At 40.9% G+C, this 21,761-nt stretch overlaps 1 protein-coding gene across 16 annotated transcripts in view; it reads left to right on the top strand.

Annotated features, from left to right (window-relative positions):
- TENM4 (teneurin transmembrane protein 4) overlaps positions 1-21,761 on the top strand; it is a 1,547,070-nt gene that overhangs the window by 1,422,233 nt on the left and 103,076 nt on the right. For 13 of the 16 annotated variants that reach the window (XM_085592903.1, XM_085592878.1, XM_085592882.1 and 10 more), the window contains 2 exons: positions 5,703-5,729; positions 13,140-13,286. In XM_085592903.1, coding sequence (XP_085449029.1) covers positions 5,703-5,729; positions 13,140-13,286 — 174 coding nt within the window. The remainder of the gene's footprint in view (positions 1-5,702; positions 5,730-13,139; positions 13,287-21,761) is intronic. The other 3 variants (XM_085592950.1, XM_085592939.1, XM_085592933.1) reach the window with 1 other exon arrangement.

Below are 21,761 nucleotides of genomic sequence, written 5' to 3'. Positions count from 1 at the left end.
CATTTTCCCTTCTTCCGTCTTTCTGATTGTCAAGCATTCAGCCTCTTCAGTTCCCTTTCCGTAGTCATACTATTAAATCAGTAACCCTAAACTCCCCAGATACCTTTTATTGTATATTAATAGAAAACTAAACTAGTGAATCCAGTTCTGTTCTCAATAATGCCTGTGCGGACCTGAAAAAATTCAGTTGATTTTAAAAGAATTGCTCCAGAATGAAAATTCTCATTCAGTCATTTATTTTAATCAGCTTCTTTTAAAGAAAAGAAAATTTACATCTATGTTACTTTCATTATTTCATGATAACTAAAAATCACACTTCATCAAGACTAACCACTAGCAATACCTGGGCAAATACCTGCATAGTTATTGTGTGGATTAGCAGCTTAGTTATTGGAGACATCACTTCCCTTGCTTGAACACCAGGTGCATTTGCACACACAAAGACAGGAAATGAAGCTTGATCTCAGTATTTTAATTTCAGCATTAGGATAATGGTACAAATCATATCTGTGGCTCAATTCTGCTTATCATTTATTTATGCTAATGTCACCCTATCACATTATGGTCTCCACATGCATCCCCCTAATGAAAAATATTTAGCTTTTAAAACTTCCTCTGTCTCATTAGACATTGCATTCTGCTTTCTTATTGATGTCCCTAGCAACTTTCATTTCTTTTCCTGAGACAGGGATTGAAAAACCCACATTTCTTAAATTATTTTAAAATTAAAAGAGAGCAGTCCTCTGTTAATTGAAATTCTCTGTTTCCATAATACTATTTCATAGCCTTTTATTCAAGCACTTTGGTTTGGAAAGCAGCACAGATTCACGAAAGAGTTTAAAAAAAAATTCAGCAAAAGGCCCCAAATTCAGGGGACAGCTTTATATGGAACTTATTTATGCAGGGGAAAAAAAAAAAAAAAAAAAAAAAAAAAAAAAAAAAAAAGCCTGATTCATCCCCTTAGTGCCATTTTATTAGTTCTGCTGTAAAACCAAAATGCCATTAGTTCAGTATATGATAATTCTCCACACAGCTGATATGCCTGGGCTGTTTTCAAACAACAAGCTTTTATCTTTCATGGTAATTAAATTTATTTGTAGTATTCCTCACTCTGAGTATAAATGTTATCATGGGGGAAGGTCAGCACTGCAATGCAGTCAGCATTGAGATTTTACTGGTGCACACTCTCATTTTGTGTGCTGCTACCTGCCTCTTGCAGTTCTGCCTTGGTTTAGCAATCATTCTTGGATACTTGAAGTGCTGGAGCAACTCTGTTTCTTTGCACTTTCCCCCCTTTTCATCTCTTTGCATGGTGATTTAAAAAACAAATTTGGACATAGTCTCCCACCTCTGAAGCTGTAAACACTATTTCCTACAGAATATTTAATTGATTAATGTGTAGAATGTCAAGGAGATTTGGCAAAGTTGTAAATATTCAGGAAAATTGAGTGGTTTTAGCAGGAGTAATAAGCTAGTTATGTTGGCACAAATGAAAGGACATTGACTTGGAATTACATTAAGTATGTGGAAAGCATTCCCCTTGTCCTTGTGTAATTTCCCTGCATGGCAAATTGTTCTGTTGATGGGAATTCTGTATATGTCTGTGTCATGGCCCGGTTTGCTTTAGCACTGACAAGCATAAAACCCCATTGCTGAAGTGATGCTTTACCAGTATTGCCATATGTGCAGGTAACACAGTAGAAATGGACAATACCAGTAGGAGACACTTCTTCCATTTCCTGTCAAGCATGTGTGAGAGTAAGACATCCTTTTGTTTTGTAGGTCATAGGAGGCTCTTCCTTATGGTGTTCAAGGTATTCTGATTCTGGTGGATTAATTTTGTTTGCTCCTACAAAGAGTTGTGTCACTGAATGTACTATCTTGATTGCTCACATTCAGAGATTTCATTAGAGTAACCCCAGTTAATTCCCAACTAGGAAATTGATGCAGAAGCTTGCATTCATCATCCCAATTCAGCAAACTTAGTGCAGGAGAGTAGAACAGAAAATTGATTATCTAACTGCAGGAATCCTGAAACCCAGCAGAAGGGTTCAGTCATTTTCTAGAAGGAGCAAAACACACTGTGATAACAGGGCCAGTGCCAGACTCCTGTGATGGGTTCTCCAGCATGTTCCTAATTCATCCCTTGTTAGAGACATTGCAGGAATTCAAGTTCCATCTGCTCTGGCCCAAACTACATCCAGGGAGCATGGTGGGTTTTAGGAGCATTGAGTTTAAAGATGAAATAAACCTTCTTACTGTGAGCTCTGAAAAGCCAAATTACAGCTCAGCTCTGTAGTAGGCTGCTCAAAGGGTTTGCCTCACAAGAAGCAGCACAGAAAATTTCCTAGGTTTAATAAAGAGTCATAGAATCACAAAATTGTTTAGACCTTTAAGATCATCTAGTTCTAGCCCCACTGACATGGATAGGGAACCTTTCACTTGACCAGGTTGCTCCAAGCCCCATTCAATGTTGTCTTGAACACTTCCAGGGATGAGGCATCCACAGTTTCTCTGGACAATGTGTGCCTGTGCCTCACCACCCTTAAGTGTAAAAAATTTCTTACAAATACCCAATCTGAACCTGTCTGCCTTCAGCTTAAGGCTGTACTCCCCTGTCCTGTAATTACAAGCCCTTGTGAAAACTCCCTCTCCAGCTTGTATGATTCATACAGCATTATTTAGGAAAATAATGGCAGAGGGGGCTTCCCTGCCATGGTGGAGTTGGAATATTCACTATCCTTGAACAGCCTGGACACAAGACCAAAGCCATCTCTGGAAGTTCAGTTGGTGCAGCTAAATACTCCAGTGTCTCTGGAGACCTGAGGGACCAGCAGCTAGCTCTCTAAACACTCCCCAGCCTACCTAGCAAGATTTCAAAGCACTTCAGTGCCTAATCCCCATTGATCTCCACAAAAGCTACATATTAAACTCCTTTTGGAAATCTGGTCCTGGCACGCATGGGTGATGGATGCAATAACAATGCCCAGACAGACAGGCAGACAGCCTGTCCCACGCCAGCTTCTGCTTGTGGCGCCATCAGCCTGGGGTTTGTTTTACATAGCAAAACTCTGATTTTTGAGAAATCTGCTCCTTTAAGTTTGCCTTTCATCAGTCTTCTTGCATAAATAATCACACATGTTCTGAATAGCTGAGGCTGTAATCAGTGCCTCTCCATTTCTGTTGGAGCAGCTGGAATCCAGACAGGGCACATTACAGGTGGATCCTGGTCTCTTTTCCCCAGCTTTCTAACACATCAATTGTGCCTTTTGAATCCATAAAGCAACATAGTCCATGCATGGCCCAAGACAAAAATAAGCCTACCAGTGTCTGGGGAAGGTTCTTGCTCTCTTTTAGATGTGTTGCTTAGGGACAGGGTTTAGTGGTGGACCTAGATATACTGGGTTAGTGGTTGCACTCGATGATCTTAGAGGTCTTTTCCAACTCATATGATTCTGTGATTCTCCTCGCTGCCCAACAGTCAGTGCTCAAGTGCATCCTCAGCAGAAGCTGAGGTGTGTGTGACCCTCTGGCACTCACCCTGCCTGGTTGAGATGGGTATCTTTGGGCAAGAGAAGATCATGGTTATAGCAGTCAGTGGAAAATACGCACTTGCTGCTTTGTTCTGACATGATCTTGAATCAATCAGGAGGTAATCTGGCCTTAAATAATTTGGCAGCATATTTGCCAGTAAATATTAAGCACAGATTAACTTCAAATACAGTGTTTTCCCTGACCCTATAGGACAAACTTCACATGCCGTCCCTGGTTCAGCATTGGATGTTTACTTTCTCCTCTCCTTCACATTTGTGTGATCTCAGTTTAACTCCAGTGTTTTCCCTGAGGCTCTGTCCACTTCACCTCATAGGAAGGATAAAGGGAAGAAGAATATTTGGGAAATGAAGGAGATCATAGTGGGAAACAAGTCCTTCTCAAGGACCTGCCTGCAGTATCTCTTACTTCTCTGTCCTTCTCTCCGTCTCTGTAAGCCAAGAGAAGCACTCATTATTACTCCCATTGTGTTTCAGACAAAGCAAACCAAGTTAGCTCAGGCTGGTGAAACAAGGGGGCTTTCACGCTGAAAAATGGTCACAGGAGCTCCTCCCTAGCAGTTTTAAAGTGGCTTCCAGGAGTCGGGTGGTGACATGGAGCTGAGTGTGGTGGTGTCTTTCAGTGCAGGGACACCTTAGAAAAGTAGCTTTTCTTCTGAACTCCTGCATAATTTTTCAGCATGTCCCACATGCCCGCAGGGTTTCCAACGGAGTGTCTGTAGGGAATGATATTTTAATGCCAGAAGTAAAGCCTGTATGGGTTTAGGAAAGAAAGATTCCTGCTGCTCCTGTAGGAAGCTCCATTATTTTTCAAATTACAGGAAAACATTGATACATAACTCTCGCATGGTTGGCATTGACAGCTGCCTTCGCTGCCATCAGCTGCACAGTGACTGCCTGAGCTAACAGTTTGGGCTGCTGTGGATGTCAAAATCCAAGAGATACAACTCTAGGCTTCAGCCACCATCCAAGCAGAGGGCAATGCTGTGCTTCCTGCACTGCTCCCACCACATCAGCATGATTAATTCACCTTTTTGCCAAGCCTCATAACTGCCCCACTCTAGGTGAGCTCTCCCAGCCTTCTCCACTTAGTTCCTATACAGATCCATTACATTCACAGGATGGAAAAAGAATTCCTGCAACTGCCATGACCTCCCAGGAGGACAGTATGCCTGAATGAACCAGAAATAAAAACTTATTCAAAAACTACCAGGACACAACTGAGGCTGAGATTGCAGGGAACAGGCAAGAGAACAAGGGAAATAATGTTTAAGTAGGTATTGAAATAGAGAAATGCAAGACTCGAAGCCTCTCTTTTATTAATAAAGACCAGCGGGTGTTAGGACAGAGAGTGCCGCCTGCTGGCATGAACCAGGGCTCTCTGAGTTAGGACATCTTTGCCACCAGCCTTCTGCCCGACACCAGAAAATCAATAAGGTGCTTTTCCAAATCAGTGTTCTGTGGGAATTGGGTACATGACTTCTCCCATGACATCTATAACTTTCTTTTTTACTTTTTCTTTAGCACTCCTTAAAATGAATATATTAATACTTGCCTATCCGGTATAGTTGTCATGAGGTTAATTTAATATTTGTAAAGTAATTTGATCTGAGGCTAGAAAATGCTGCATAAATGCAGTATATTACCATTAGAAAGACCCAGGGTAAAATCTGTACCAGTCTGGTAAGGTCAAGGAACTGTGCCTTTTTGCATGGAAAAATATAAGACAATCGGGTAAGGTGGAGGACTTTCAAATGTCTCTGCTTTCCTGATGAAATGCAAAGAAGTCAGTAAAATGGAGGGAGACTCGCAAATGAGCAGAGCATTGCAATATCGTGATATACATATATATACACACACATATATACCTATATATATGTAAACACATAAATATATATATAGAACTTTCCTGTTTATCTTCCTGATCTTAATGAGCAAAGATGACTGAATGCCTTAACACAGCCTTCTCAAGCCATTTGACTGAGGAGCACTGTGCTCCACTCTTCCTTTTTTCTCTCCTCATAATCAAGGTTTTTCTTTTCATATCACAGCGAACTCTCCTTTGCCTTTCTAGCACCTGCACAGTCTCGTAGTAAGCTGCAATGCACTTATTCAATCCCACCTTAAATGTCCTGTCTTTTATCTCCCAAGCTCACTATCTGGATAAGGTAGTGAAAGGTATGCTCTTCCTTCCTATTTTTCCTATTGTCTTTGTGTTTCTTTTTAAAAAATGCACCATGAACATGCTGTGTTGAGGTTGCATCTCTTCCTCATTGTCATCAAAGTGGTCTCCAATGTCTGGAAGGGTGAACTTTCCAGTAATTTACGTAGGAAATACCTCTGTAAGTGCTGTGACCCTGTGTTAACATCATATCAGTGTTCCTACCCATTCCCTTGTCCTTGCCCTCCCCTCCAAATCATCTGTCATCCTCACCCTTCTCACTCAGGTAAGGCAAGTCAGGAGAAAACAAGTGTCTGTGAATATAGCAGGAGCCCTGTACAATGATGTGTTTTAATTAAATGTCTATGGTCCATTTTGTAACACAGGTGAGTGCACTTTCTATGTGGAGTCTTCATGTTTTTGATCCACAACTGCCAACTCTTACATGGGAGCTTTAACTAATTATATATTGGGGTTTTTTTATGGTAATACAAAAATGTTATGATCCCAAAACCTCTGGTTGCATGAATCTGGAAAATCTGTAGAAATCAGTGATGCTGCATTAATGTACACTACAACAAAATCCAACCTTATGGTCCTGTTTGTAAGTGTAACACAAGTCTAGGACCCAGGTATTTCTTCAACAAAGAGGAAAAGGAATTGAACTCTTAGAGACTAGGGATCACCTGCTGTTTAAAAAAAAATTACAGTTATTTGTTAATCAGAACAATGAACTAAATTACTTCAGGACTTTTTAATATAATCAGACAGTTCCACAATGCACTTAGCTTTTGAAAAATATTGAAATAGCATGCATATGGTTAAATACAACAATCTGACAATAAATATGATTGAGTTGGACTTAAATATTTTTCTACATGGCTGATTTGACACTAACAGGAACACAGTGTTGACACCATGCAAGCATCATATGTTTGCTGGTTAAACAAACCAAAAAATCAGGTTGAATGAATAATTTTTTTTTCTGTAGTACTAACCTTCTTTTCAGGTTTTGAGCAATCAAAAATAACAGCTGTTAGAAGCTGAGGATGAAGAGCAGATATGCTCAAGTACTAACCCCATGAACAGTTAAAATTAAGTCTTTGCTATAAAAGGCTTATGTGGTGTGACAAGAAACATGGTTGCCCTACTGACTTCACTTCTCTAAGTGAATTTACAATTCAGTGTTTTTCTAAAGGCAGATTCAGGAACAACTGCAAAAAGGCAAAATGTTTGAACAGACAAATACTAGTGATGAGGAAATGTCCATAGTTTAAATACTTCCATCTTCAGTGTAATGCAGCAGCTGGTAGCTGTCCTTGGACCCCTCTTTATGGATCATTTGATTGTACAGTGATTGTACAGTGGTAGTTAGTTTTCTCTCATTGTTAGCACCAAAAAAAACCAAAAAACAAACAAAAAAAATGTGCTTGACTTTATTTAGGAGGGAGAAGTACATTCTCTTTCTTAGATCAGGGAAAGAGGGACATTTACTGTGCCCTTATGAAGTAATCACGGTGGCACCCTCAGAGGAAGATATGGGCCATCACTAGGGAGTGTGATCAGAACCTGCTGTTAATGTTCCACAACTCAGTGTTTTGAATTTCAAGTCCCCAAGACTCCTCCTTTTCATCTCAATGTGTATTCGAGAAGGCTGCATCAAAAAGTAGCAGATAAGCATTGAGGGCATAGAAGAGAAGAAAAATCAACCTGCAGAGCCTGGCAAGGAACCGGCAGTACTGATTTGCCCATTCAGTGGCCCAATTTTTTTAACTAAGTCTTCTGTAGCTGTCATTTTTCCTCTAGATAGCTTTTTGACTCACCTTTATGCCCAATAATAAAGACACATTACATTTAGTGAGTCTTTCAGTAGGTAACAGGTTAAGTAACATACTAAGAATAAAAGATAGTCTCTTGCTATGCATGGCTGCTTTTGGAAAGATTAGCAATAGCTGAAACATTAAAAGTACATGGTTTTCTACTTGGCTAACTGCATGGTGTGCATTTTTCAAAACTAAATTACTCATGCCCTTTTGGCTTTCTTAATTATTAACATCTTTCTGGTTGAAATCCCTTCCCAGTAATCCTGTTGTCAAAGGGTGAGCCTGATTTACTACTGAATCTTTCCTACTGCTTTACAATAAACCAGTCAGTCAGAGAAGATGTAGAATTGTTCCTAAATGGGAGGGCAGGTTTTAATAGCAAATATCAGCATAATTTAACCAAGAAGCTCTAACTAGACTCAGAGTAGAGTCTTCTAAGCTAAGGCCTAATTAACACTGGTAATGCTTAAAATGAGAAGAGGTGCCTATTATTTTAATAATAATTAAAAGAGATGCTGATCTTAGAGAGAGTTTCTCCATCCATAATATCTTTGAATCTGATGGTATATGAGCTTAATTGATTTCTATTACTGAATATCAAATCTTACTCTTTTCAAAATAATCATTAACCACATTAACACTGTAGTGATGCATATAAATTCAACAGCTAGTTTGAATTTTAAAATTGCTGAACAACATTAGCGTTCAGGGGTGGCTGCAAGGGCTGCTCCTGAAGTGTAAGAGCAAGGGAGACCCAAAGTCTGACCAAAGCTAGTTCCCTTATTTATATAGTTAGAAGTGTAGGAGCTCTGGTCAGTAACTTCTTAACCTTCCTATTAGAGGATACATCTGATTAAGGATTTCTGGATTCCTGTCACCACAGAATATCATAGTGGCAGTTTCAGAGTTGAGTTTGTTTTGGAACAAGCTTTTGTAGTTTGTAGGGATCAGCTAATGCCTCGCTCCCTGCCTTTAGTCTTTGAGAAGCTTCTGCAGGTATCATAGCATTTGTTGTTCTCTCAAGCTTCAGGCATTTGCACCTTCACGTGTTGCATTCAGTCATGTCCTTCTTGTCCCAGGGCTCAACTGCTGTCTGGGACTTCATAAGAACATCCATCGGTGCTCTCCCACTGACAATGAAGGAAAGATAATAAATAGCCTTTTCTTCTAAGTCTTATTTCAAGTGGCAGTGAGGTTTGCCTTGAAGAAAAATACCAGTAAACGTTGCTTACAGTTGGACTAATTAAAGAAGGCTTTAACTGTACAGATCATTAAGAGAGATTATTTTACCATCAGTCTTAAAAATTGCAGGATAACTTCTGTTGACAGTCTCCATTGACTCTGATGGTACTTCTCTGTTTCAAAATTAACCCACTTTTTATATTGCTCCCCTGTCTGTTTTCTCACTTGCATGGCAGACCAAACATCTTTGTGAATGACCTCCAGAATCTTTCAGCAGCACTTACATGTGCTTAAGTTTGAAACTCAGATAAAGGGTTTCCTCCCTCTTTTCCAAAAAGTCCTATTCATGTATTTAATTCTCTTAGTCACCCAAGTACAGTTAACACCACAAACAGGAATAATGGATCACTGGTGACTTCTTGCTATGAGAAATCAGAGCTGAAAGATTATGGTGGTGTAAATCTCTGAGGATTAAGCCATCCCGCTGTGGTGACATTCAGAGGCAATTTGGAAACAAGATGATCTTTTTGCTTTATTCCTCAGCGTGGGGGAAAGGAGAGGATAAAGTTTATTGTATATCATCTTTTCATCAAGTGCTTTGAAGTGCACCGTTTGTGGAATGAGGAATATTGTACCATCCTATCTGTGTAGTGTAAGTGATGGTCAAGTCTCTGTGCAGTGAGCCACTTCAGAAATGGTAGAACTTATAGGGCCATTCTCCTGAATATATTGGCTTACGCATCTCTGTTGTCTTCTAACTTTCTGAAGGCCCAAGTCCTATAACAGCTGCTGTATATTTATTTTTTGTTTCCTATTAATGGTTTACTTTCTGTATGCATCTTTAAAATATCTGCTCTTCTACCAAACCATTATATTAGAAGGGTTCAGTTTAATCCTCACAGCACTGAAATTTTAATGAACTGTGTGATGTAATGGAAACACTAGAAAACCTCTATGTTCTTGTACCTGTGAAGAGCCATTTCTGTCATAAGGAAAAAGTTTTTTCTGGCTCCTTGGAAGAGCTTTATCTACTAAGAACCAGAGATTACGTTCTCTTTAGTGGGAAGGGCCAAACTTACTTTCTAGACTTAATGGGTACCAAGACAGTGGAGTATAAAATTGCAGGTAGGAGTTATCCTAATTTAGGTATCTGCAGATGCTTATCTCTCTCATCAGGGCACCCTGGATTCCCATAGTACTCAAGAAGAGGAATAGATATTTTGGGAAGGCATAGTCTTATGAGATACTTGTTCTCATCTCTCTCCTTTCCTGACCAATGCTTTTCCTCTGCTTGTCCTCTTTCTGAAATGCTTGGCTTACTTTCTCTGGGTCCAGATAAGAAGATTTCAGAGTAAATCCTGAGAGTCCATTAAAATACTCTCAAACATGTTTCATATAGACAATGAATTGCACATAAAATTCAAACACATAGGATTGAAAGGGGTCTCCTCAGTTAGAGTCTAGTCTTCTGCTGGCAAGAGCACATTGTGTAAAACTTTTTATAAATTTACCAAGCTCTATGGAAAAGTAACTGAAGAATCTTCTCCTTAACACTCCCACAGGGAATCTGCTCCAAAACTTAATTCCTTTGATCTTTGCAAATGATTTTTTTTCCTAATTTCCAGACAGAATTTATTCATACTTGGTTTATGTCCATTTGTTTTTGTGCCAGCAATATTCTCTTTACCTTAAATAACTTTTAAGTTTTCCCTTCTCAATGTTTATGTGTTTCATTAACTTCTGGAAAAAAAAAATCATAGTCTTTTCAGCCACTATTGTCCAAGGAGAGACAAATCAAGCTCTTCCCTTTTCCTCAGACGTCAGAGGTGCCTCATCCAAACTATATCACCTGTTTTCTGCTACTCCAAATTCCTTTCTTCCTAAGCCTGGGCGAGTAGAGCACATGCAGTTCTATATGAGCTCATCATTTTTATAGTTACATTAGTTTTCCCTTGCATTTCCTGGGCACTTCTCACATGAGACAAGATCACGGTATTTTCAACTTCATTCAGCTCTTTCTGGTTCTCACTTCACTCCTGTCCAGGCCAACCTTTGTTCTGCCCAGTCTCTGCAACTGTAAGATAGAAGAGAACTTTTTAGCAAAGGTTTTAAAGAGTCCAAGGAGTAAAAACAAGAGGTGTGCTCAGTGGTGACGCACCAGCCACACTCTAATGGAGCCATCCAGTACACACATAAAGCAAGATTTCTTCAGGCTTTTCATCTAGACAAATTAAAGCAATGGCACAGGTTGCCCAAGGAAGCTGGATATCCCATCACTTGAAGTGGTCAGGGCCAGATTGGATGGGGCTTTGAGCTACCTGGTCTAGTGGAAGATGTCCCTGGCCATGGCAGGGAAATTGGAACTGGATGACCATTAAGGTCCATTCCAACCCAAACCATTCTATTGTTCTGTGATTTTTAGAGAGGGAGGAAAAACTCCTATCTCTACTGTCAGTATGGTCCCATCCAAACTGGATATATCTACTCCAGAATGGAATTACCTACCTAGCCAAGTAATTTTGGGAAGTTATTTACACTTCTTCCTCTTTCATTCTCAAAATTGCTGGATGCTTTCAGCTTGTATTGAAAGTAAGTAAAGGGATCAAACATATAAATTAGCTGTAGCATGGAAAAAAATCTGATTAAATGCTTCAAAGGTTGGCAGTTTCGTAAATAGCTAAAGGCAGGTCATTGAAATGAAGAATTTCAAGTAGCCTAGCCTAGAAATGGCTCTTCAGTATTATATAAATACTAATATAGTGTATAAATACCAAAACACACAATAGTATGCTGACACATGCACACACATTATTTGGTACATCCCAGAATACACATTTTAAAAGACTAAATTCCAACAAATTTGTTTGTAAATGAGAAATATATTTAAGATCCTTCTAAAGGACTTTCCCTTGCCACCTTTGTTCCTTTTTGCTTTTGGTGCCTGTAAATCAGTCACTTGTTAAAAAAAAAAGTCCTAAAAAATGTTTTTTTCTATTCACTGGGAAAGGTTATGTGAACTTAAAAACTCCCTGTGAAACAACTTTTTTTTTGTTTTAAAGGCATTTCTAAGCCCCATTTCCCCAGTGCAGGTCACACTATGACATGGGATGTTTTAGGTGGGGTCCCAGCTCTGCCTTGGGGAGACCCTCACACATCATGTGGTCAAACAGGTGTCAAGACAACGCACACCTCTTCACTGTCCCTTAGCACTGGATAGATCTGTATCATTCACACAGGTTCACAAACCTGTCTTGCAAAGCTGAGAGCCTTAAAAAACTCAGACTATGTGGCAGGATAGCACTACACACATATAAATAGAGAAAGCATTAAAATAGGGCTTAGGAAGACTGAATTGTTTCCCTGGTGTAATCAGTCCTGCTGAGTGACCTTCACAGTCGCTTCAGTCCCTTGTACTTCAGTTTCCTAAGCTGTTAAGTGTCTCTTACATTTCTGACAGCTTGGTGGTAAGGATTTTTGAGCTCTGCAGGTAAAAAGCCCCCAGAAGGGTTTAAGCAGAGCAGCCTCCCTCACACCACTGCTTACTGTGGAAATTACTCTGCTATTTTCTTGAAGGGGTGGGGTAGGGGGGAAGTACAAAAATCTCAGCAGGAGGTCATCTGATGAGAAAACCAAACTGTAGTGAGCAGACTGGGAGGTTGGTGTTCATCCTCCCTAACTGAATTTTATCACCTGTAAAATGCCTACCTCTGTGCTGGACTCTCTCTAGTCACTGGGGAGAAATTGATGTTTCCAGAGCATGCTTTAGCTCATCACCATGAGCATCAAACCCACATGAGGAGACTTCTGCCCTGGGATAGTTTGTTTCTCTGCTGACTACAGAGATTTGAAGGTATCTCAGTTTTAGATTAATTTGAACCAGATGAGATTAATCCCTCCCAAAATTACTACAGTAAAGAAATTGTATTGCTTCCAAGTATTTTCTACATTTCCCTTTCCAGCTGGTTTTGAATGCTTATCAGTCTGAGATCTCAGTATTATTGAAAGCCAGATGTTTTATCCTGATGGGTGTTGTGAACTTTAATACCAAATGCAATTTAGGTAACCCCAAGTACTAGTCTTACATAGCAAATGTTTTGAGAGGTTCAAAGGGCAATGTGCTACCTTCCTTTTACAACCAATGAAGCAGGAATATCTCAGTGCCCTCCTGAAACTCACCATTCCCTCAGTGCAGTGAGTGTGGTTATGCTGTGAGGACCTCTTGGGAGAGCCAGAAGCAGCTGCCCATTGAGTAGTCACCACAATCCTCATACCAAAACGGGTTCATTCCAGGTGGGAAGACACCAAGTGGGAGTGGAGAAATCAACTGAAGGCAAAGGGAAAGAGCTGTTTAATGAGGCCCTTTCCCGGCTGTGTTGCTTTGTGTTTCGAGTGTGTTTGAACATGTGGCTGTTTGCCTTGCAGAGGGATGCCCTGGCTTGTGCAATGGCAATGGCAGATGCACTCTGGACATGAACGGCTGGCACTGTGTCTGCCAGCTGGGCTGGAGAGGAGCTGGCTGTGACACTTCCATGGAGACGGCATGCGGCGATGGGAAAGACAACGATGGAGGTAGGACATGAGCACATGTGATATGTCAGGCTTCACAGAGCCTATAAACCTCTCACAGTGAACAGTCATCTGGGCTTGATTCTGCAGGGCAGATTGTTTTTTGACAGCTGGTAGAGAACAGACAGTGAAATCTGCCAGGCTGACTCAGCCAGAGTGGATTGGAATTCAAATTAAATGGGTTTGGATCTGGGGTGCTAGGGCTGCAGAGGGACATTTGTCTTCAAATCAAGTCTGTAGAGCAGAGACTGTGCACCTGTCCAGTCCCTCCACCCCAGCCGAGTGGCTCAGCAGTGACATGATTGGACCACCTCAGACAGTGAACATTCATGACTGTTCAAACTTTGCCCTCGCTGCCTGAGGCTTTCATCAAGGTTCTGCAGTTGGTCACCACTGACTTTGAATGGATATTTTTCAGAAACTTAGAGGCTTGGGTGACTGATCCCCATGCCCACAAGCCATCCAATCCCTCTCAAACCATGTTTTATTGATTACTGTCCCATATGTAATGATGTCAGGCATGTGAATAATAGCTCTCTGTAATGCAAACTTAATATTCAGAGTTATCTCATTACAAAGGAAACCGTGGTGCAGTGTGAAGGTTTGAATTAGAGAGCAGGAGATGAGATATTAAATTTAAGGCATAAGGGAGACTGCATAATTTGTTTTGTTGTCACTCAGCAGAAGGCTTTGTAAACCACAAGTCTGGGCCAGGACCCAGACTGTGAAGTGGAGACTGCATTTTGCAAGCCTCTGTTTTATCATATTCACAGGAACAGTACAGTTTAAAAAAAAATAATAGCCAAGCCAAGTCTGTGATTATCTGCTTCACAACAACTGTGATTCTGATTGAATATTTAAAATACTTCTGCACATCTGGCATGGCAAATGGACCAAATTAGCCCTTTAGAAAAGATGGAAAAATTGGAGTACCATACAAAGAGTACACACTGTAAAACAAAGATGGTTTTTTACCTCATGGAACTGAATATCGCTGTACTTGTCTTTTCTATTTACAGCTGACACAGGGCAGCAGTAAAGGTCATCACATCAGATGTGTAAAAATATGGTAAACAGACCAAAGGTTACTCAGTTTCCATGGAAAAAAATAACCAGAAAAAGCCCTGTGAAGTTTTTAGAGAGATGGAACGAGTAATCCAGCCTAACATATGATGTAAATCACAATTGTATGATATCACAAAGAGCATGACTAGACTCTGAGCATCTTTTTATCTCCTGATTCAAGGGTTAACCTTTTTTCTGGGTTACCCTCACCTTGAAATGAGCTGCCTTGCAATCTGCAGGCAGCAGATGTAGATGGGAGAGACAAAAGGCACTGACAGATTTACAAGTTAGTGCACATGAACTACTAACTGGCATTTGGTGAACCTATGTGGAGCAGTGTTGTGCACAGCAAGAACAGAGCAACTGATAGGTTGTAACTTACTGCCTTGTGACAGCTTGTTCATGTGTTAGAGCCCACAAATGGGTGTTGACTTTACTCCTTGTACACTCAAAAAAAAAAAAGTATGTACATGGTATGCATTTCAGATTACAGATAATCTGTCAATTGATTTGGCTGTGTTACTGCTATGGGCTCTCCTCAGCTGGGAAGTGAAATAGCAGAATACTTTAACTTCTGTTTATGCATTTTAGTGGCTCATTTGTATTTGTGAGCTCAAGTCTAGAATTTCAACCCCTGAGATGTAGGAGCTTCAGCAGTGGTGACGCATTCCTGCTTTGAAGCCTTAGTCCTTTTGGCACAAGAATTCAAATATGGGTAAAAGGACTCATGAAGCATGGATGATGCTCTGCCAGTTTGCTAGATGTTATGCTGATTTCTACAGCAAGTGGAGATGTTTTAGACTAGTATAGCATAATTTAGGTTGGAAGGGACCTCCAGCAGTTTTCAGTTCAAGGCAATAGTGATTACATCAGGTTGCTCAAGGCTGTGTCTAGTAAACTCTTGAACACCTCCAGGATGGAGATCCCACCTCTGGACAGCCTGCTGTAGTGTTTGACCATCCTTACAAGAAATGTTTTTCTCCATGTATCTAATCATAATTTTCTGTGTGCCAAATTAATGTTTGCTGCCTTTTGTCCAACACCATCTGAGACATCCGAGAGTACTCGGGCTGGCTTCTGGTTTCCCCTTCACAATAACTTGGGTGTCTGGTAGAGCATATATATATATATTTCATGTGTGACAGTTCCCTTTGAATTTCTCAGCTATCCAAGGGCAACTGAAATTACACTAGGCATCTGTGTTCAGCAGAACTGAGCCCATTCACCACAAACATTATACCTTGGGAAGCTGCTGTGCTTTGAAGAGCACTGAGAATGTGCATGCCTTAAGCCTCTCCAAAAAACATGTAGTATGTGGATGAGCACTGTGGTTTCTCACCCTTTTGGGATTCTGTCACATACACTGGAGTGATGCACACTCAGGGGTGGAGAAAGGTGGTTTAATTTGGTTCACTGGAAAGGATCCAAACATGGGATTTGCTCATGAATGTTGGCAATGGAAGTAGAAGTCCTTTCATGAAGCTTCAGAAGTCAAACAACTGAGTCAAACAACTCTCACATGAGTGGTGAGAAAGAGGTTAGTGGGGCTGTTCACAGTACCAATGAGGGGGGATGGTTCACTCTGCCTGAGCCCATACCTGGTTCTTGCACTGTAGTGTCGAGTGTCTGCTAATCAAAATCTCTGCAGCCGGAAATTCCTCAGGATAATGGGAGCTGAAGTCAGAACTTTTTCATCAGCTCCCAGCCTAATCATACCCTGAGGGAGACGGGTGCTAAATTACAGGGTGTGTTCCCCTCTTAAATCTGGAGGCTGTTCAGATAAACAATAACAAGCTAAGCAGGAGTCACTCAGGGAGAAACTTGGTGAAATGTAATCTTTGTTCAAGCGAGTAAAAAATTGTTTCTGAGCTGAGTCCCCTCTCCACAAAGTGTCATTTGTCAAAGCTAGCACTTAGGTTTCACACCCCAGGTCCACTTTGTTTACACTTCTAAGCACCAAGCCCATCAACTTTAAAGAAGCTGTATGAGTAACTGAGAGCAGGTTAAGGAAAAACAGTGCAATGACAGAGCTATAACAATATGGGTAAAAGGCCAAGATTTTTGTACATTTGACCTAAGAGGCCACCTGCATTAGAGCAAACAGGAAGTGTTTCTTTAAAACAAGATGAGAAAAGTGGTTCTTGCCTCACTTCAGCAGAAAATAAGCTCTCTAATTCATGGCTGCAAACACTCACTACCTAAGAGTAGGTGTGACAGGTAGTACCTGCATGTCTCACCCCACACTGAGTGCTCTGTCATGTACTTGAAGAATAAGTTTGAAAGTTTAAAAAAATCAAGGAAATTATCTTCTGTGACAAGCCCTAAAAGTGGAGTTAATGGCATTTGATAATACCTTGAGAATAGGCTGGTGTTCCATTGGCTAAATATGGTCTCTGTTGCATTGGTAGATTCTTCTGTTAGGAACACAGTGTACAGGAAGAACTCAGGGGAAGAGAGGATACTCTTAACTAATCTCATGAATATGCTGTTGAACAGCAAAGCTGTGTTACCTGTCCTTGTTCTGGAGAAATCATCTAACTGTTGAGACCCAGAGTTGTCCAGTTCTCCATTTCAATGAGTTTGCGTGAAGACAAGATCACACTGAGATGAAATAATGTAAGGACTACAGATGTTAAATTAAATTGCTCATTTGGGCTAAAATGTCTTTACAGTTACTTTACAGTAACTTTACTTGAGGGCCTTTGGCGTTGTTTGGAGCTTCTCCAGAGTAGCCAGTTCTTCCAGATAGGGTAAAGCTTACTGGTTCTCCAGGAACTGGAACCAACCCATCCTTCATTTCCTGCTTTAAACAATTTCCTGATCAGCTGCTGAACTCTGTCAAACATTAATTTACTTTACTTGTGGAAGGCAAGAGTCTTTCTCATATGAAAAATACATCTGAAATTACAGTGTTCACAATATTATCTAAACCGTCATGTTCATTGGAGGTTTCTGATCAGTTGCCTGCTGTTCTCCATTATCTCTTCTCAGTTGAAATACTTCCAAAGGCAAGTGTTAGTGGTTAAGGGATTAATTAGATAGATAGATAGATAGATAGATAGATAGATAGATAGATAGATAGATAGATAGATACCCTTCCCAGTCCAATAAGGCTGGCCTGTCATAACATATTGCACACCATTACGTAAAAGTATAGAAATTTCATTTTTCTTAGCTGTCATCTGGTCAATGATCTTCCTTTAGGACTGAGAAAAATAAACTGTCCTGTTTTCTTTTTCTGCAAGAATTGTATTAGCAAAGCTCCTTCCCATCCATTTATGTCTCATTTAACCTAAGACAGAGAGTTCCAAGGTATGCATGGCCCCATTTTGCCTTTACAAGTTCAGTCTGTGCCCCACCAGATGCTTCCCAAAAGCTAGCAGGTGGAGCAATTTGTATGCTTTTCTTCACTTATCCTCCTGGACCAAAACAACTAAAGGCTGCCTTAATCTACCAGCCCTGGAGCAGTGAGCAGGTCACTTCAGGGACAGTATAGTTCAGGAATGGCTTCTCTGAGGCAAATCAGTGCTGTTTGATTAACTGCATTATAGCCCACTGGCAATTCCACAGTGCCTTGCCCCATTCAAGGATCAGGTAGTGCTTGTAGTAAGGTGGAGACTTACATAATGCTTTGGAACAGCAGCATTTCAAATCTTTGGCAAGAGAAACTTTGGCACAGCACTCTGGTCTTCTAACACCCATGTGTTCACCATCTGTCCACCACATGCCAGATAGTGTTAGAGAGCTGGAAGAAGTCTGCACTAATCTTTGCAGTGCATTGGGTTACACCTGAAGGTAGTCTCAGAGTTGTAAAGGGAATGGTAAAGAATCCAAACCCCAGAATGCAAACCTTTGTTTTTGCAAATGCTTGAGCTGTAGACGAAGTGGTGGGGTGCTTTCTGGTACTTTCTTTTTCCTTTTGCACTCGTGCCCTGGGCTTTAATGGCATGAGAAGATTGTCTCCTGGGCATGATGTGTGAGCTGTCTGCTTCTCAAAACCATAAAAATTATGCAATAATGTGCTGGCTACATTTGTGGAGGGAAGTATTGAGATTTGAATGCAGCTGGGAAAACAGCCATCATAAATTATCATTTATCATCAGAGATAGATCCAGTCAAACAACAGGGTCGTCTTGGAGGAACCACAGAGTACTGCTAAAAGGATGAGAAAGTCTGCTTACTTGAAAGATTGAGTAACTGGTATAATTTGTTGGAAATCACCCAACTTCTCTTCCTCTGTTTCATGGTGGCTGTTAATTGACTTCTCCTCAAATAAAATGACCAGTTCACATTTTCAGGTTTCAGCTCTTTGCTGATTTTGTGTTGGATGGTAACACATGGGTGTTACCTGTGGCTGGTTGATGGCAGCAAGGCTGGCAGGAGGGCAGCATTAACCCAGGGCATCCAGCATCCCAAAGCACGTGTTGATTGTGCCATTGGAGAGGAGGATGTGTTGTGAACTGGGGTGTCTAGCAGTGTCTTGTCTTGACACCTTGGGAGAGCTTCTGGTACTTTGAAGGAGTCCTTAATGAAATACTTTTGATTAATATATTTAGAAAGAAACTATGAAAGTGCTCTCTGTGTTGAAGGAAACCTACCACTGTGTGCTGAAATGAGGGAGCTAAGTTATGGGAAGGAGGCACTCCTGGTACACAAGATGTAACAGAAAGTGACATGAACCAGCTTCAGAAAAAAAACAGATTGGACACTTATTTCACAAAGCATTTCTACACCTCAAAAAGTGCTTAAACAGAGTTTGAGTACCAATGTTTAAAGCAGAAATTCAGGAAAGCTCTATCAGACCTACTTTAGCATCTGAGGCAAACGGTTGCAACTTCTGTGAGACAGAAAGTCCCCTTAGAATCCTAAGGTTTTGCACCAACTGTGCTCAACATGCACAGAGTGCATGGCCACTTTCCTCTTGACCAGGATTTGAGAAACATGCCAATATCTGAGTTATCTGAAACCACCCAAGCTGTTTTCAAATGATTGCTTAAATTGGCTTGGATTCAGTCAGAATATGTTAGGGTGAACTTTTCAGCAGTAGCTTAACACTTGCAGCACTTGCCAGGAAAGTGAGAGACCTTGGTGACAAGGATCTCTCAGCTGCTGAGGGTGTGAAACCACTGTTCCCACCAAAAAAATGGATAAGTTCTGAGTTACTTTTCCTCAGAGGAATCACTTTTAAGAGGTGCTTTGGCTCCTGAAGGAGGAAATTATTGCATGGCGATCAATTTAAGCAACTTGTACTTACTGCCCTATCCAAATGCAAGTCACAGAATCATAGAATATCCTGAGCTGGAGGGGGCTCACAAAGATCACAAAGAAGAAATCAGTGCCTGTCCCTCTTCTTCCCTTTGAGAGGAAACTTCAAATTGTGATGAGGTCTTGCTTCAGTCTTCTCCAGGCTGAACAAGCCAAGTGACCTCAGCCACTTCTCATACAGCTTCCCATTCAAAGCTTTCACATTCCTCATAGCCCTTCTGTATACACTCTCTAATGTCTTACTACCTTTCTTTTATTGTGGTGCCCAAACGTGCACACAGGCCTTGAGGTGAGGCCACCCCAGAGCAGAGCGGGGTGGGACAATCCCCTCCCTCACCCGCTGACGATGCTATGCCTGATGCACCCCAGGAGCAGTCTCTGCTAAACTAGGAAAGGACCTCACATGGCTTGCTCAGCTTCAAATCCTAGGTTGCTTGGTTTCTATGCTGCTTTGCTGGCTGTTAAAAATCTGCTTGGAGAAAGGAAGAAGCCCATGGAAGCAGCTGCATCAACTGTATTCTCCAGAGCAATGATGAGCTACAGGATGCTGTGAACTTGTAGATTCTAAACACATTATTACAGCTCTGGTTTATGCCAGACATTTGTGATTATCGTGTGTTTTCTGTCATTTCCTCCTTCCACTTCCCTTCTTTTTCTATTCAGATGGTTTTTTTGAAGAATGTAGCTCTGGATTAGGATGAACATTTTGCAGAGTGTTTCTGTAGTGACTGCCCCCACAGAGGCTCTGCACAAGAGCCCAAGGAGTTTGTAATTCAAACACTTGACAGCTATTACATATGACTGTGTTATTTCAAATTTGCAAACAAGTGCTGAACACTTAGAGAAAGATGTGAGGGCAATTCCTTTCCCAGGCAGCCAGCAATCTAATTTAGCCAGGATACAACTAGTGAGAAGCTTATTCAGGTGAAATCAAAACAGAGCAGGTGGGATAGAAGGAGTGAGAGAATATGAATAGCTAATGTTGTCACAGGGAGTTGACAGTCATATTGCCATTGTTCCTTACAGTTGTTTTTTGTTTCCCTTTGACTTCTTAAACAGGAGCCAAAAGCTGCAACTCTTCTTGAAGAAGTAAAATTTATCTTTGCAAAGCACTGGAGTGCAATCCATTTATTCCCCAAATCCAATTTGAGTAAATAGAGTGTCAGTCCTCAGCTCAGGAATTGGATCAGAACATCATTATTCCTGTAAAACCTTTATCAACATAAACATCCATGTGCACAATAACTTGTTTGTGCAAAAGTACTGAGCCATTCCTTTACAGCCTTCCTCTAAACCAGAGCTTGGATTAGAAGTGAAAGGGTAAAGGCTGATTTGCTCAAGGCTAAGACTAAGACTTTGTTATCGTTACCTTTGAGCATTTACATTTAAAACCTTTCCCACCCAAACTCTCCCAGTAATTCATCCAAAAGTATCACAGGACAAGACAGTGTCCCCACAAAAAGTGATCATGTTGCCTGATGAATAGCACAAGCAGGGAACTGAAAGATAAGAACTGGATGAGATGAGACACAATTATTTGTATAATCAGTGCATTTTATGCTTTTGTTGCCCGTGGAAATACTCCCATGGGAGACAATGGGGTTTTGTTGTTGTTGTTTTTCCTTTTAGTTTTGCTTTGCCTAATACAGTTTCTCATAGAGGCTCATCCCATTGCAGTCAGTGACAAATGGTGTCATGGTCTTTAGCAGGGGCAGTCCTTGAGTTTATCATGTATGCTGTCCCACATTGACCCTGATCAGGCTCCTTAAACTCACCTCCCTCTGACTGCCTGTCTGCCTGCAGCTCCCAGAGTGCATGATGGTTCACAGAATGCTCTCTGTGTACATTACACACAGGGTCCATCCCTACCCATGGCCTGCCTGTTCCAGCCTGACACTTGACATCCAGCACCTGTCAGAGTCTGCTTAAACACATAATAACAGCTCTGGATACAGGTTATTTGCATTCTGTCGGTGATGTTAGCATGACTGATTTTTGTTGCAGCATCCATAACTGTAGAAATGCTCAATTATTCAGTCTCAGCCAGTTAAGACACTGCCCATTAAATCAGCCAAACACAGTTGTAGGGCCATGAAAAGTCACAGCTAATTTGAAATTTTATTAGCTCTCAGCTGATCTTGTTTACTG

This window comes from Lonchura striata, chromosome 1, assembly GCF_050655825.1.
Source record: "Lonchura striata isolate lonStrDom1 chromosome 1, ASM5065582v1, whole genome shotgun sequence".
Classification (NCBI taxonomy): domain Eukaryota; kingdom Metazoa; phylum Chordata; class Aves; order Passeriformes; family Estrildidae; genus Lonchura; species Lonchura striata.
Note: the sequence above shows the minus strand (reverse complement) of the source record. Positions and strands in the feature narration are given on the sequence as shown.